Source organism: Bos indicus x Bos taurus, chromosome 3 (assembly GCF_003369695.1).
Source record: "Bos indicus x Bos taurus breed Angus x Brahman F1 hybrid chromosome 3, Bos_hybrid_MaternalHap_v2.0, whole genome shotgun sequence".
In the NCBI taxonomy this organism is placed as follows: domain Eukaryota; kingdom Metazoa; phylum Chordata; class Mammalia; order Artiodactyla; family Bovidae; genus Bos; species Bos indicus x Bos taurus.
This window is the reverse complement of record NC_040078.1, coordinates 20,471,179-20,486,541: the sequence shown is the minus strand read 5'-3', so window position 1 is coordinate 20,486,541 and position 15,363 is coordinate 20,471,179. Positions and strand designations below refer to the sequence as shown.

Below are 15,363 nucleotides of genomic sequence, written 5' to 3'. Positions count from 1 at the left end.
CATTATCTAACATCTCCACCAAAAACTAGTGTTATTACTACCATCATCTTTAACCTAGAAGGGATAAGTTTTGAATTGTTTTAAGCCATAAAACCAGAAAATACCATACTAATTTCAATAATCCCTGCAGTTGAAATGTACTTCACTATTTTCCATCTCTCAGGAGGCAGAGTTCCATAATTAAAATACATGAAAACATTACTTAACATTATACTTGTTTCTTGACTTTATCAAATTCCAGAGTTGCCTACAAATGAAACTTTTAAAAAACCACTTATCACAAGAAAACCAAAATGAGAGCAGATAAAGTTTGTTTCAGGTTGGATTTACTCAAACATGCAAGAATTATTTGTATTTATATTATCTAAGGACTCTGAAGATAAACATACAGTACTAATGGAGACTTTAGCCTCATTTTAGAAAACTATTTGCTGTACAAGAGGTTTATAATCACTTTGGGTATCTATAAACAATAGTTACTTCAACTGTAGATATTAAGTTATTACTTCAAATCAAAATACAAAAAGTACTGGCTCAGTTTGCAATCCCTTGGGAAAAGCTAATGAGTTAAACTATTACACTGTATTATCTCATATCACATTCGTGTTTGAATGTTAACTTTCAAGCTGATTCTGTTTTAGGAAAGACCTTCAAAGCCCCAATGGTGATGTTCAAAAAATGAATGTCATACAGTGAAACTAATCAGTAACAACTCTTCAATTTATTTGAAGCAATTCACTTTCAAAAACTTTAAATTACAGCAGTCACAGAAAAAAACAAGGGTCAGAAACAATAAAATAATAATCAGTACTGACTTTTTTTGTTTGTTTTTAACACTGTCATGGCTTTATTCAAAACACAGTTGCACAAAAGTATTAACTTCAAAGTTTTCAAGGAGGGTCTTGAGGAATTTAACACACTATATACATACTGCCATACAAAGAGCATTAAAATAGGACCAAAAACTTCTACAAAATATAAAACCCACCCTTACTTATTTGCATGAAAATATCACCCACAAAGCTAAATAACTCTTAGAAAGTTATTTGGAGGCTCTAAGTGTTGTTTTCAAACCAAAGAACTCTAATTTTGATCATTTCGATTGCACAGTAAGATGACTGATAACAAAGTCAATATATAGATTTAACTTTTAAAGTATCTTATAATCTGGCATATTATGCAATAAGAATTCTTAAAACAGGGTATTATAATTGTTAAAAAGGAGTAAAATGTTAGCCTTTTGGAGATTCCAACCCCCCAACTAAACTTATCCCAACAGTTTTATTTCAGTTATGCAGCTTTTTTAGTTTATCCAGAAATAACTTTGTAATTTTTTACTTTAAAACCCTGTCATACATTTTAAACTAAGAAAGAAGTAATACTATTCTTAGTAATTTAAATGTGTCCCAGTATGAAAGTGTAACCAACTAATTTGCTGATACTTTTTAAAAACTTACACATATTCAAAACAAAGGGGAAAAAATTTTTAGCTAGCCAAAATTAAGAAAGCAATTTCCTTGAACATGGAGCCTCCACAACAACAAAAAAGATGTACTTGCCTACTCATAATATTATATTTAGTAGTTGTATAAGGAAACACACACTCGGTTATCCCAAATGTTTCTATTTTTAATAGACATCTACCTGAAAACAAATCTTAATATTGATTTAGTTTCAAATATTTTCCCAGCTGTCCAGTGTATTCCAATTAAATGCTATAACTGGTAATAATGCTTTAAAACTATACAAAGAATAAAGGTTCTGCTCAGAAAAATTAGAACTACTTTGCAGTGTGTGCATTCTTAAGTCGGTTCAGTCATGTCTGACTCTTTGCAGTCCTATGGATTATAGCCACTCAGGCCCCTCTGTCCCTGGGATTCTCCAGGCAAGAATAATGGAATGGGTTGCCATGCCCTTTTCCAGGGGATCTTCCCAACTCAGGGATCAAACCCGCATCTCTTATGTCTCCTGTACTGGCAAGTGAATTCTTTACCACTAGTGCTACCTGGGAAGCCCATGCTTTGCAAAGTGGTATCTAAATCATTTGGAAAGCTAATCTGATTTGAATGTCTCATTATTACCAGGCAATTGTTCTGACTTTCAGAGAAGGCAATGGCACCCCACTCCAGTACTCCTGCCTGGAAAATCCCATGGATGGAGGAGCCTGGTAGGCTCCAGTCCATGGGGTCGCAAAGAGTCAGACACGACTGAGTGACTTCACTTTCACTTTGAGGAACACAGTGCTGCTTCCAAGAGTCTCCTCTGTTCTTTTCTTTCTCCATCTTCCTAAGTCTGTATATCTTGTCAAGAAAGATTTACAGTAAGCAGAGTCTGTTGCATAAAACTGTATTGATAATAATATCCGTATTTCAGAAAATACTCAGTTTCTTTCACTTAGCTTGTTTAAGACTGACACAGGTCTGAAAAGGTGGTTGAGGTATAAAACAGTCATCCTGGGTGTCCCTATTTCCCAACTGTTTTTTGAGAAGAGGGAAGGGAGTGAAACAAGAAAGGAAGGTGATCATAAGAGAATCACTGAGAGGAAAACAAGAGTGCACACTTAAAATAACAACCGTTGGCAGGCCATGATCTTCAGCTGGAACAAGAAAGGGCTCACCTACATGTCTCTCAACTCAGTATAAGCAATTTTTCCTTGAAAACAAAAATCTTAGTCACCTAGCTTAAAAGGTTTTAGAAGGCTCCACAAATGCCATGAACTATATTGTTGAATAGAACCTTTACTATTCTGCTCCTACTTTCCAAGCTATTCGTGTGACAAAAAAGCACTCAATTACCCTCAGCCCAAAAAAAGGCACTGCCTTCATACTAAAGATCTCCGGGTTGCCTCTAAAAAAATAACCAACTTAGCATTCAAGAGACTATTTTCATTCCAGATTTCAGCCAACTGTGATTTCAGTGAATTTATAAATAACTTTAAAACCCTATGAATGAAATGCACCGTACTATGCCTGTGTAAAAGCGATATTTTAATTATGCTAAAAATGACTAATACAATGAGCTTTAATTAGAAAATTTAAGATTCTAAATAAACTGCTAGGGAATTTCACAATGGGGGGGGGTCAATGAAAATTTTTCTCTACATACAATATGATCATTAACAGACTAGTTAATCTTATTTGGAATGATAAGGCAAAAATAGTAAAACCACACTTTTCCTATAAAAAGTTACAACATTATATTCTGGAGGGATAGCTATCATACAAGAAGAAACAAAGAAGATGTGATCACTCTATTGCACACCCAGGAACATTAGGAAATCTGGTCTTAGAATGATCTAGTCATCTTCTTCCTCTCCATCATCTTCAGCATCTCGTTTCCTCTTTTCCCCTCGAAGACCTTCTTCTTCTGAAAAAATAAAAGGAAAACTGTTCATAATACTTAATTTTAAATGAATATATGTTAGGCTACAAAATTTTGAATCTATCTTAAAGTTAATGGCACAAGAAAATTATAGGTTAGGTTTCCCCTCTGCATTACTTTTAAGTTCAGTATTGAAACAACCTTAATAGACTTAGAAATCCATAAATGATGACAGCTTGCTATGCACCCTTGTGGCCAAATCATGAAGTACAGATCAAGAAACATTAATGGAACTGTTACTAAATTTTTAAATTTCTTGAAAGACCTAGGTAAAGAGAGTGAAGTGAAGTGGAGTGGAGTTACTCAGTCGTGTCTGACTCTTTTCGACCCCGTCGACTGTAGCCTACCAGGCTCCTCCCTCCATGGGATTCTCCAGGCAAGAGTACTGGAGTGGGGTGCCAGTTCCTTCTCCAGGGGATCTTCCTGACCAGGGATCGAAGCCGGGTCTCCCACATTCCAGGCAGACACTTTAACCTCCAAGCCACCAGGGAAGCCCAATGAGAGGGCAAATCTAAAACAGGCATTATCTGGAGTTCAACTGCTCTTCTCTCATAAATAAGGTTTTACCCTCTTCAAAATGAAAGGCTATAAAAAAATAATAAATTGAGCTTATGGTCCCATTATCTCTTCATTCCTGTTTTGAAACAAATGTTATAAGCTGTTTTTTTTTTTTTCTTTTAAATGGAATTAATGAATGTCCTGAGAAAATTCCTCTTTAAAAAGGTTTTATACCTTTCAAGGAATTGTGTGATATGTTACCAATATCAAAGAGATCAGTGATAATTTGAATTATAGACACAGTCTTTAAAACCCATGAATAAAGGCTTTTTAGGATTTTTGAATGGCTAATGTAACTCACCCTCTTCTTCTTCTTCTTCTTCCCCTTCTTCAACATAGTCATCATCATCTTCTTCATCCTTGAGAGTCAAATATTCAGTTTGAATATGACACAAATAAACTTATTTAAAAACAGAAATAGACTCACAGACACAGAAAACAAACTTATGGTTACCAAAGGGGATGAAGGAGGGATAAATTGGGAGTTTGGGATTAGGAGCTATAAACTACTATATACATAAAATAAACAAACAACAAGGTCCTACTGTATAGCACAAGGATCTAATATCCTGCAATAAACCAAAATGGAAAAGATTATGAAAAAGTGTATGTGTGTGTGTGTGTGTATATATATATCTCTGAATCACTTTGTTATATACCAGAAACTAACACAACACTGGAAATCAACTATACTCCAGTTAAAAGAAAAAATTCAGTTTGAGAATAAACAACCCATGACATGGGCTTTTCACCCTGTGATAACAATATATTCCAACAGGAAAAAAATATATGGTCATCCTGTGTTCTAACAACTTCTGCCTAACTTACAGAGGTCTTTTTAAAAGCCTAACTAAATCTAGTTTCTTCATGAAAATAAGTTATGGTTGAGAACAACAATGTTCAAAAGAACTTTCTGCAAAAACGGAAAATGTTCTGTATCTGTGCTGTTCAATGCAGTAACCACTGGTCACACACAGCCAACTGAACATCTGAAATGTGACCAGTGCAAATGAGGAACTGAATTTTATTTTAACTAAATAAGCAAATGTACCCAGTGGCTAACAGACAGAGTAATTATTGACTATTTCAAAGATAGTCTTCTGTTTCATAGACTGAGGAAGGAATCACCTGAATTGTAGCTCCAACACAGTTATACGTATGGAGTAAGTCACTTAATCTCTCTGGACCTCAGTTTTCCAATCAATGAAAGAAGTATTCATCTAGAAAGATCTCTAAGTTCTTTCTACATCTAAAAATCTACATAGCAAAATAGCAAATATCAATAAAAATCACAATAAAATTTGATCTCTAACTTTTGTGGGAGTTTTGGATAACTAAGATTTAAACACAGCCTTCAAACATCATAACCTTTTTTTTTTTTTTTTTAAGCAAATTGGGATAAAACCTCTAAAATGCATTGCACACTTCTACCATTTTATGCTAAACCTTTTCCTTGAATTATCATAGTCACCATTTTGACGGTGAGCAGTATACTAATTAGTATATGTCAATTTCCTCAAAGACTATTAATATATGTAATATGGTTTTCTCCTTTTTAAAGTGACTCTTGGCCTCTACTTTGAGTTGTATCTTTTCCTAACGCCTGCTCTTTTACAGTTACTTACAATGTCAATTTTAATCTGCTATGGATTCAGAAACTAGATCAACAAGCTTACCAAAGAACTGAATATAAAAGAGAAAATAGGTTTAGAGTAACAGCTTGAATATTCTCCCACAAAGAAAACGTCTTTTGTTACTTAGACCTTTTACACTTTTACATTTTAAACATTACTGCCTTGTGCTTGGTTGTGTTCCAGATGGTTAAGTTCTAATATATATTTTTAAAAATGCAATCAATCTAGGGACCCCCTCCAATCTCAAAACAGTGTACACCTCCTTAAAATAGTTTAAAATGGCAAATGTTAAAAACTGCTTGGTAGCTAAGAAAAACTTGGATGACCACCTTTTTCAAAATAACCACAGCTCCATTTGTATCTAGAAATATTAATCAGAACCTATTTTTCCCCCATTTAGCTTGAAGCCCCTGAGAAACTAAACTGCATGACACATATCAGAAACCGTTCTCAGTCAATTCAAACCTTAAAACACGCCATACCAGGACATCCAAGCTACAAAAAGCATAAGCAACTGATGCAGTAGCAAATAAACTAAGCAACTATAGTAAAAATCAGGAAAATGTGTGGGCTTATACTCACATAAAAAAGGAAGAGAAGCGGGTAGAGGAGAGAGGGGAGAGAAGAGTAGGGAAAGGGAGAGGAAAAGGAGAAAGTAAAGAACATTTTTTTAAACACTTCAATCTGCAAGGAATGACAAATGAGGGTATTTAAATATTTATAAATTAAAAAAAAAAAATCAAACCATTTGAAATACTAATCACATGTATTCCATGGTAATTTAGAAAAGCTGAACTTTAAAAAGCAAATTATTTCTCTGGATTTTGTTTTATACAAAACATGATTAATCAATTCATGTTTTTATGCCCTTTTAAAAAATATATCATCTTTTTATGCCTTTAAAAAAATATATATCATCTAGAGACTTCCCTGGTGGTCCTTTGGCTACAACTCAGCGCTTACAAGGCAGGGAGTGTGGAGTTCAGAAAACTAAATCCTGTGTGCTACAATGAAGACCCAGCACAGCTAAACACACACACGCGCACACACACGCGCACGCGCGCGCGCACACACACACACACACAAAATCTATTAGATTACCAGATATTTGCTCTGTAAAGATTATGGTCTTTTCCTAATTAGTGATTTATAAAATGTTTCCTCATTTGTGTTAATACTGTGAATAGTGCAAAAACACGGTAATTCCCAGTTCTCCTAAATCCTCCATCTCCATTTTTAATGAAGTATACTACATATTACTCCTTCTTTATACATATTAATTCCTTACATCTGAAGAGCAGCTGAAATAGAAATAACTCAAACAAAAAAGTAGCTAATCAAATATCATTTCTATTTCCTTCTAATTTTTTTTTTAATCTTACTTTCTGAAGGTTCTCTGGCTCTTAGCTTCTAAAAACAAGACTTCATTTTAAAAAACACCCAAATTACCTCATCATGATCGATAACTTCTGGACTCAGCTACCTGGGTACCACATTGACTTAATGTTGTATATATTATCTTAAAGATGTTTGCTCTATACTTCACCACATCATTTTTAGTTAATATTTCCCAATACTCAACAGAAGGATGAATATAAACATTCAAAGTTAGCTGAAGGTCATTTTTAAATGACTTAATACTATTTAAAGAAGAATTATTGGCACAGAAAGTAAAAGTCAACTGCAAGGACTGGTGGTTTAGTGGTTAGGACTCTACTTCCACTGTAGTAGGGGCATGGGTTTGATCTCTGATCAGGGAACTAAGGTCACACAAATGGAGCAGTGCAGCCAAAGGCAAAAAAAAGTCAAATTACAAAATAACAAGTCTATTATTTTACTAAATAAATTAAAACTTATGGGGAAAATATTCAAGTTGTATGCTGATAAAAACTGAATAGGTTGCCTTTCTCCCTGAATACTTACAAGTTCTATTCTTCATTATTGTAAAGATCCTAACTCACTAAGGCTCCAAGCAAATTTAAGTGCCATTTTTTTCCTACACTAGTTTCATATTTAAAATGGTATCAGAGAAAAATCATCATTAATCAGTGATACTGTTTAAGTAATGTAAAAGTCATTAGGAAAACAAATAAAAATACAATTTCTAATCTAAATAAGAGGTTATTTTTAATAATAAATATTAAATTATGAATGATGAAAACAAAACTCAATAATTTTACATTAAGAGAAAACTTAATAACTTATCTAAACTCCCAGCAATTACAGATCATTCATTCTAGTCAACTGACATTTCCCGTGAACCTACTATGTCCCAATCAATGTATTAGATGCTGAGACACAAAGATGAATACCCCTTCCCTAAAGGAGCCATCTAGTAGAAAGTGGCCAAATAAGTTTTTACAAAATGTCTACAGGTTCAAAGGTAAAAGAGGAAGGAGTTGTCTGTCCCTTTAAAATTACAGAAAGCTTCAATAATGAGGCAACTCCAGAGCTGAATGTTTAAAGGATCATGAGGCACAATGTGAGTAGTGGTTACACAAGTGTGTACATATATAATATTTCATGGAGTTGTACATAAAATCGGTCCACTTTACATGCTTTAGTATATTGATGTTTACCTGAGAAAAAGAAAAGTTCATTAGAAGGCATGGCTAGCAAGTCGTTTCGGATAAAGTAAACAATGTGTGTACAGAAAGGCAGTAATAGCTTCGTGTGATGATTTAATTCGGTACTAAGGGAGATGAAGCTAGAGAAGGAAGCAGAGGCTAGATAATGGAGGGCCTTGTATACCGTGGTGGTAACAGGGAAACATTAAAGGGTTTCAAGCAGGCTAGTGATACAATCACATTTGCATGCAGACCACACAGGCAAGCACTGCGGAGGATACACCTAAGTAGTAACGCTGTTCTCAGAGAGACCATTTAGAAAACTACTGGAAAAGCATAAGCAAAAAATAATTAGGGGAAAGGAAAGTTTCCATGAGTGCCTACAACGTGCCAGCAACTAGGTACTTCACACGTATTAGTCTATTAAATCCTCAACGACTCTGAAGTTGGTATAAATCTCAGTTGTATAAATGCATAAAATGGGCTCAGAAACACTTGTAAAATGTTTCCACTATACCATGCTACTGAGGGAAAGATGGATTTGAAAGATATCTGGGAGGCAAAATCATAGGGTTTATGATTATCTGGATATAGTATGAACTGGGGGGCAGTGGGGAAAAAAAGCAGGTGGATACACAGAGCTGTGAAAAGAACTCTCAAATTTCTACACAACTTACTTTTTATATTAATGCTATGCCTAAAGAGTTAATTTTCTCTATTCATAAGGTCTATTCACCTGAATTTCTTCTTTCATCAAGTATGAGAGGCCCACCTCCTCTTCTCCCTCTCCCAGTTCTGAGCCTGCTTCATCTTCATCCTCATCCTCCTCTTCTTCTTCCTCCTCTTCCTCATATCCTTCAGGTGGACCAGCTTCATCTTCTTCTTCCTCTTCATCATCTTCATCTCCATCTTTTAGAATATTTTAAAAGATGAGCAAACGTCTGGGCAAATATTTTTGCTCTGGCCCCTCAGATTCTTAAGCCAATGGGTAGAAAGTATCTCAGGGTGATTTTTTTTTAAGATTTCTCTTTTATAACATCCCTATTTACTATTTGAGAAATACAGTATCTAAACATTAAAATTTTCCCAATGTATAGATTCTCTTAAAAACATACTTCATAGTCTTTAAAACCTGTCAATCATTCCATCATTTTGTAACACTGTTTATCCATCAAATTTCTTCTTTCAAGTGAATTACTTTTCAACCAATAGCAACAGTGTCCCATCACTAACAACAGCTGTTCTGTCATCTGATCTATTAGTCACCCATTGATCTGAAAATGTTCAACTCCTAGAACATTTCTATCACCCCCTACAAAAAAAAAACCTATATCCATTAATAGTCACTCACTATTCTCCTCTCCCAGATCCCTAATAATCATTACTCTACTTTCTGTCTCTATGAATTTGCCTACGAATTTGAGGCAAATGCCACACATATTGTATGACATTTCATATAAACAGTGTCACACAATATGTGGCTTTCTGAATATGGCTTCTTTCACTTAGCAGAATGTTTTCAAGGTTCACACACATTGTAGCATGGATCAGTACTTCAGTCATTTTTATGGCTGATTAAGATTCCATTGTATGGATATATCACATTTTGCTTATCTGTTATATACTTGTTTCTACTCTGTGACTTTTATGGATAATTATGTGATGAATGGTTTTTGGTTTGTTTTTAATACTATTTTAAAAGTTACCCCCCCCCAAAAAAAGTTACCATTTTACTGAGTAGTGGTGAGGTTTACATAAATATAAAATTTCATGGAGCTTAATATTATAATAACCATTAAATTCCCCAAAGCAATCAGAAATCTGAACAAATACAGGACTAGGGCTGTGGGTTTTAAGTTTTTCTTGTCTTACATATTTTATTCCCCACACTTAAATACCCAAGTCCAATCTAATTTACTAGCTAGGGTAGAGGCTATAATTGTGACACATTTATAGTATTAAGAATGATTACCCTCATCATCCTCCTCTTCTGAGTCTGGTGCTTCATTATCCTCCTGGTCAAATCCATCTAAGTATGTGATTTGCTGCAGCAGTTCAAAAATACTTTCTCTGTAATCTTCCAGGTTTGTGATCTCACAGTTAAACAAGTCAAGACTCTTCAAATTTTTAAGATTTTGCTAGAAAGGTAAAAAGTAAAAAATTACATTCACGATTTAAAATCTCATGTTATTCCTTTTTAATTCATGAACCAGAAAATGTATAGAACTTGAAGTCAAGAGAATTCCAGATGTTTAGAATTTTCTAATGAAGGGTTATTATATCGAGCACAGTTAATTCTAATAGGCCCTCGCAGGTAAACACCACAAGAGCAGGAACTCTCTTTCGTTCACTGCTATCTCTAGCACCTGGCTTAGTGCTTTGCCTGCAGTGGCACTCAATATACTTTGTTGACTGAATCTGTGCATAAAGAGGCAACAACAATAACATGGTTAGTTTAAATCCACAATCAACTTTATTTTCAACAATTTCAACCTCCCCCAAGCTTTTTTTTTTTTGCTAAGTTTTCAGAGTTTCACTTCTTCTCCTTTCCTTCCCTCATACCAGGAAACTAGGAGCAAATAATGAAATAACTCAAAAAATAATCAAGAAAGAAGGAACAGAATTTAAGAAAATACTGGAAATTTTACAACCAGATATTCAACTCCTGAAGTTGATGATAAAATAAATTTCCTACTGATTTAAACATTTATCTGAATGTTTTATAATATTCAGATAAATCACAACATATAATAAACTCAAAAGTTTCACAAGAGTGAATTACAAGTCAATAGGATAAAACTCAAACAAATATCAGAAAATTCAACCAAAAAAAAGCAAGTCCCGAGACAAACCTTTCCACTTACCAAAGCTTCTACTGTACTGAGATCTTTGATTTTGTTTCCACTCAAATTGAGGTAGGTAAGATTTGGGCATTTCTCTGCCAGGACTTCCAAGCCTCCAGAAATTATATTGTCACTAAGTTCCAACTATATATTCAACATGAGAAGAAAACAAAGAATGGCAAAGGCTTAGGACACATTAAACATTTCTAAAATATTATCAATTTAAAGAAGAAAACAACTGTCATTCTCTTTGCCTTCAAGAAAGACTTTCAGAAGTCTTTAATTTCCAAATTCCCATCTATGATTGCCAAATAAAATATTAGAATCTCTACAGACTTCTAACCAGGTTTGGTTGCAGTTGTATAATAGTTGTATTTTACGCTTCAGAGAAAAACATTTGGTAGGTGTTAAATTCATGTCATAAAGTGATTTCATTATTAAATTTCCACAACCAAAGCAATATTACGGTGGATTTCAAAATGCTAAACAACCCATTTTCTTACCTCTAGAAACATAGAGGCTTCTAATTAAAAGGCAGAATCATCATTTCATGTGGGAAAAAATGTGCGTAATAGCCCTTGCCATCAAAATCATGATACTCTCATGCCTAATGCCAACTTACCTTCCGAAGTTTATTTAAGCTGGGCAGCCGGGCCAGTGAACTTAGTTCCACATTAGCCATACTCAGAAACTCTAGTTTTTTAAAAGTATCATTCAGGCCCTCAATTTCCCCATTGACACAGAGGCAATTATCAAGGACCAATTCTGTTACCTAGGAGAGAGAATATGAATGATTCTTCAGTTTGTTTAGCAAAAAGACCTGGATCCTGACACTCTGGAAACATGAATATTAAAACCACCAATCCCCTTATATAGATCCTTTTCATTCTCCCCCAAAATCGAAACACAAAGTCTGATATCTTAAGTTAATTTTTTAAAATTTAAACTTGGGCTAAGACATTCAATGCCTGCTTCAAATCACTAATAAAAAATTTTTTTAATATATATTTATTTATTTAGCTGCACTGGGTCTTAGTTGCAGCATGTGGTATCTAGTTCTCTGACCAGGGATTGAACCTGGGTCTCTTGCATTGGGAGTACAGAGTCTTGCCCACTGGACCACCAGGGATGTCCCACTAATTAAAAAAAAATTTTTTTAATTGCATAAGAAATAAAGCTTTGAAAAAAGTCCCATGTGAAACTTGTTTCTGACACTTGTGAAAAGGACCCTCAACATCAGGGCATATATTTATGCAGTAAGGAGACACCGAGGTTACTGAGAAAGGATTTAAATAAGCCCTAAAATGGCAGGGAGAAGAAAGGCAATTGTTTTATTCCCTCTTTCACTTTGAAACCCCCTTATCTTTGGTTGTCACCATAACTCAAAAATACGTTGTTACCTTTGATGAAGAAACATTAGAAAGCTCCTTCTCAGACAGCCCAGCTTTCAGATGTTCTTTGTTCTAATATCAGTATCACCCAGAACAACACATCCTTGACTAAATGTTATTTTCCCCTGCCACCCTGGTAGAATTTCTGTAACTTCTCCCCAGTCGTGGAAGGGCAGATGCTGGATCCTCTATCCCGTCAGAGTTGGAGCACAAAACTTTCTGGTGTGGGCCTAAATGTACTTAAACCTAGAAGGGAGGCAGGAAACCTTGGCCCTCCATTCTCAATGTAAAAATATGTTTGAGATATTTTGAGAAATAAATGTTATCAACTAGGAATGCCACCTTCTCTATTTGAACATGACATGGTATTTCAGGAAGCAAAGGAAGGCATCATAATCTGTTTAGAGCGGAAGAAGTCAAGGCCTAGAAGGTTAGCATGACTGCCTGGGGTCAGTCACAGGTGGGGCAGGGCTGTGCCTGCATTCAGTCTGAGACTCCTAGTCTAGCTGAGTGGAGGAAAGGGCCACTAGATTTGGTGTCAGAAAACCAGTTTTTCCACTTGAGTAAGTAACTTCACTGCCCTGAGACTCCGTTTGCTAATTTGGATTCTAAAACAATACCATCCACCTTACAAGTTGGTCGGAAGTAGTAAAGTAAATAACAAACTCGAAGAGTGCTTTGTAAACTGTAAAGGGCTATTCAAATATAAGAGACCGTTATTACACCACAGGGGAAGGAGAGGCTGCAAAAAAGTGACATCCGGGACTCCCCAAAACTGGCGAGAAAATTACTAGGGATAGAACAGGTATAAAAGTGGGGGAGGAGGGGCAAACCCACTTTTCCAACCAAGACATAAAAGCCCATTCGAAATGTGTGCTTCTGCGAGACAGCTTTTTAACTTTGATTTTGTTTTTTCCTTAAGTCCTTAAAGAGTAGGCCCTAGGAAACTTCAAGTTATCTGTGGGATGATAGTAGTGACTCTTTTTCCTCCTCCCTGCCCCCCCACCAATTTTATGGAAAGATATTTTCTAAAAAGTACGTAAAGATCTCGGATTCCCACTCCTCACGCCGTTACAACCTACCGAAAGGACCCTACGCTGGTACGCACAAGCACCACCTCTACCCCTCCCGAAAAAAAATATACCCCTTATATTGCAATTCTAGGGTTTATTTCGAAGGCTGCAATTAGCAAGACTCTAGACGTTTTCCACTGAGACCAGAAACGCGAGGTTCCTCGCTGGCTATGGGCCCCGCTTTCGCGACCTGCCGCTCCGACCGACGGGAAACCCCAGAAGGGGCGGGGACTCCCCAACGAAAAAAGGGGTCGCCCCCCAGCCCGCGTTCCCCGCAGCGCCTCTGCCCCGGGCGGGGAGGACTGGGTGAAGTCGAGAAGGCTCCCTCCAAAAAGGAGGCGGAAACGCCTTCCGCCCGACCCCCGAAAAGTTGACCGCGACCCGCCTCACGTGGCCCCTCCCAAGCCTGTCTCTTTAACTAAGGCGACAGCAGCGAGAGCGCATCATTTAGTTTCGCCGAACCTATCTTTAAGACGCGAAACTTCTACGACCCATTTGTTTAGTTTTGTGAAATCGTCTCCCGGGATGAAAACTGGAGTCGCAGCCTCCACGACACGACACGCCGAGCCGAATTTTGTTACACCGCGGGAGGACGAAGGGGATAAAGTCTCGTGTCCCCTCCCCACCTCCGGTCACTACGACGAGTCCCAAAACTTCCTCGCGGCCAGAGAACCAGCCGCTGACCCAGATTCCGCCTGGCGGCGGTCGGCGCGCGCCGCTTCCCGGGGGAGTGGGCGCCGCCGGCAGCCCGCGGTCCTCCCGACTACGCAAACGACCCCAACCAGCGCCCGGCGCGACGTCGTCGAACGCCCAGGGGCCTCGAGGCCGGGGACGCCCCCTGGCCCAAAAAAAGTGTTGGCAGCACTGCAGAAAAGTTGGACTAACTTCTCAGGCGACGATGGCTGCGGCAGAGGCGAATGGGACTGAGGGGTCGCGCCCACGCCGCCGGCCCTAAGGAGCAGAAACGTGGGCAGCGAAGCCGCTGAACCATCCCCAACACCCCGCTTCCCGCCCCCACGAGGCCACGACGCCTGACTCGAGGGGAGAAGGGGCTAAGCCCCCAAGCACACACAAAAACGCCCCCTAGAAACTTAAACCCTTCGCCATTTTAAGATTTTAATGATTTAAAAGTTAAAATTGAATATCTCCCTCCAGCCCTACCCAGATGGGGGTTAATTCATTACCCCTCCCCACACACCCACCAGGACCCCCAGAAACCCGATCCTCCGAATACAGGGCTCGTAAGGAAGGGGAGGGGGCTGAGTCATCTCACCTCCTCCGGGGCTCTGTCCCTTAACTCCAGGTTAATCCTCTTCTTCATCTCCATGTCCTCCTCCTGCTCTTCTGCTACTACTCTCCTCCCTTACCTTTTCCTGCTTTTCCTACTACCCCCAACCCTAAATTTTTAAAAGATTTGGAAATGAATGAAAAGAAAGGCAAATATAAACGCCCACCACCACCAGATAGGTATGGGGAAGAAAGAAGAGAATCGCAAATGGAGTCCAAGGAGTTGGGACTCTAACTCGGCTGCCCCCACCTCCTTGTCCACACACTCGCGCGCGCACTCACACGCACACACATACACACACCCTCAGTTCCTTCCCCTTCAATGGCTGCTCGGAGACTGAGCCTCCATGACACGGCACCGCCAACCCCCTGGCCTACACTCCACCCACCTCCCGAGTGTATTGGTGGATTCTTCGGCATCTCACTACTCGATTGGGTTACATAAATGTCTATCAGTCTTTAGGGCGGACCTGAACCAGAAACAGTGTGTTTACTGGCTGCGACCAAGCGCGCAGTTAACTCCGATAGGTCCAGGAAGGTGTTCGTCCCGGAGAAATGATTTTGAATCCCAGCAGCCCCCCTCCTTTTCTTTGTGTGATTGGCGCGCTTTCTCTAGGCTATCGGACGGT

At 37.9% G+C, this 15,363-nt stretch overlaps 1 protein-coding gene across 2 annotated transcripts; it reads right to left on the bottom strand.

Moving 5' to 3' along the window:
• Positions 1-699: 699 nt before the first annotated feature.
• ANP32E (acidic nuclear phosphoprotein 32 family member E) lies at positions 700-15,104 on the bottom strand. 2 transcript variants are annotated; one of them, XM_027534717.1, is made up of 7 exons: positions 14,721-15,100; positions 11,606-11,755; positions 11,005-11,127; positions 10,113-10,278; positions 8,877-9,049; positions 4,241-4,298; positions 700-3,366 (listed from the first exon to the last, which is right to left on the bottom strand). In XM_027534717.1, exons 1-7 carry the CDS (start codon positions 14,772-14,774, stop codon positions 3,296-3,298), a joined length of 795 nt encoding a protein of 264 aa, XP_027390518.1. In that variant the 5' UTR covers positions 14,775-15,100; the 3' UTR covers positions 700-3,295. The 2 variants fall into 2 exon arrangements, with proteins under 2 accessions (XP_027390518.1, XP_027390522.1); XM_027534721.1 differs by lacking the exons at positions 700-3,366; positions 4,241-4,298; positions 10,113-10,278 and having other exon boundaries at positions 8,894-9,049; positions 14,721-15,104.
• Between the last annotated feature and the right edge of the window lie 259 nt (positions 15,105-15,363).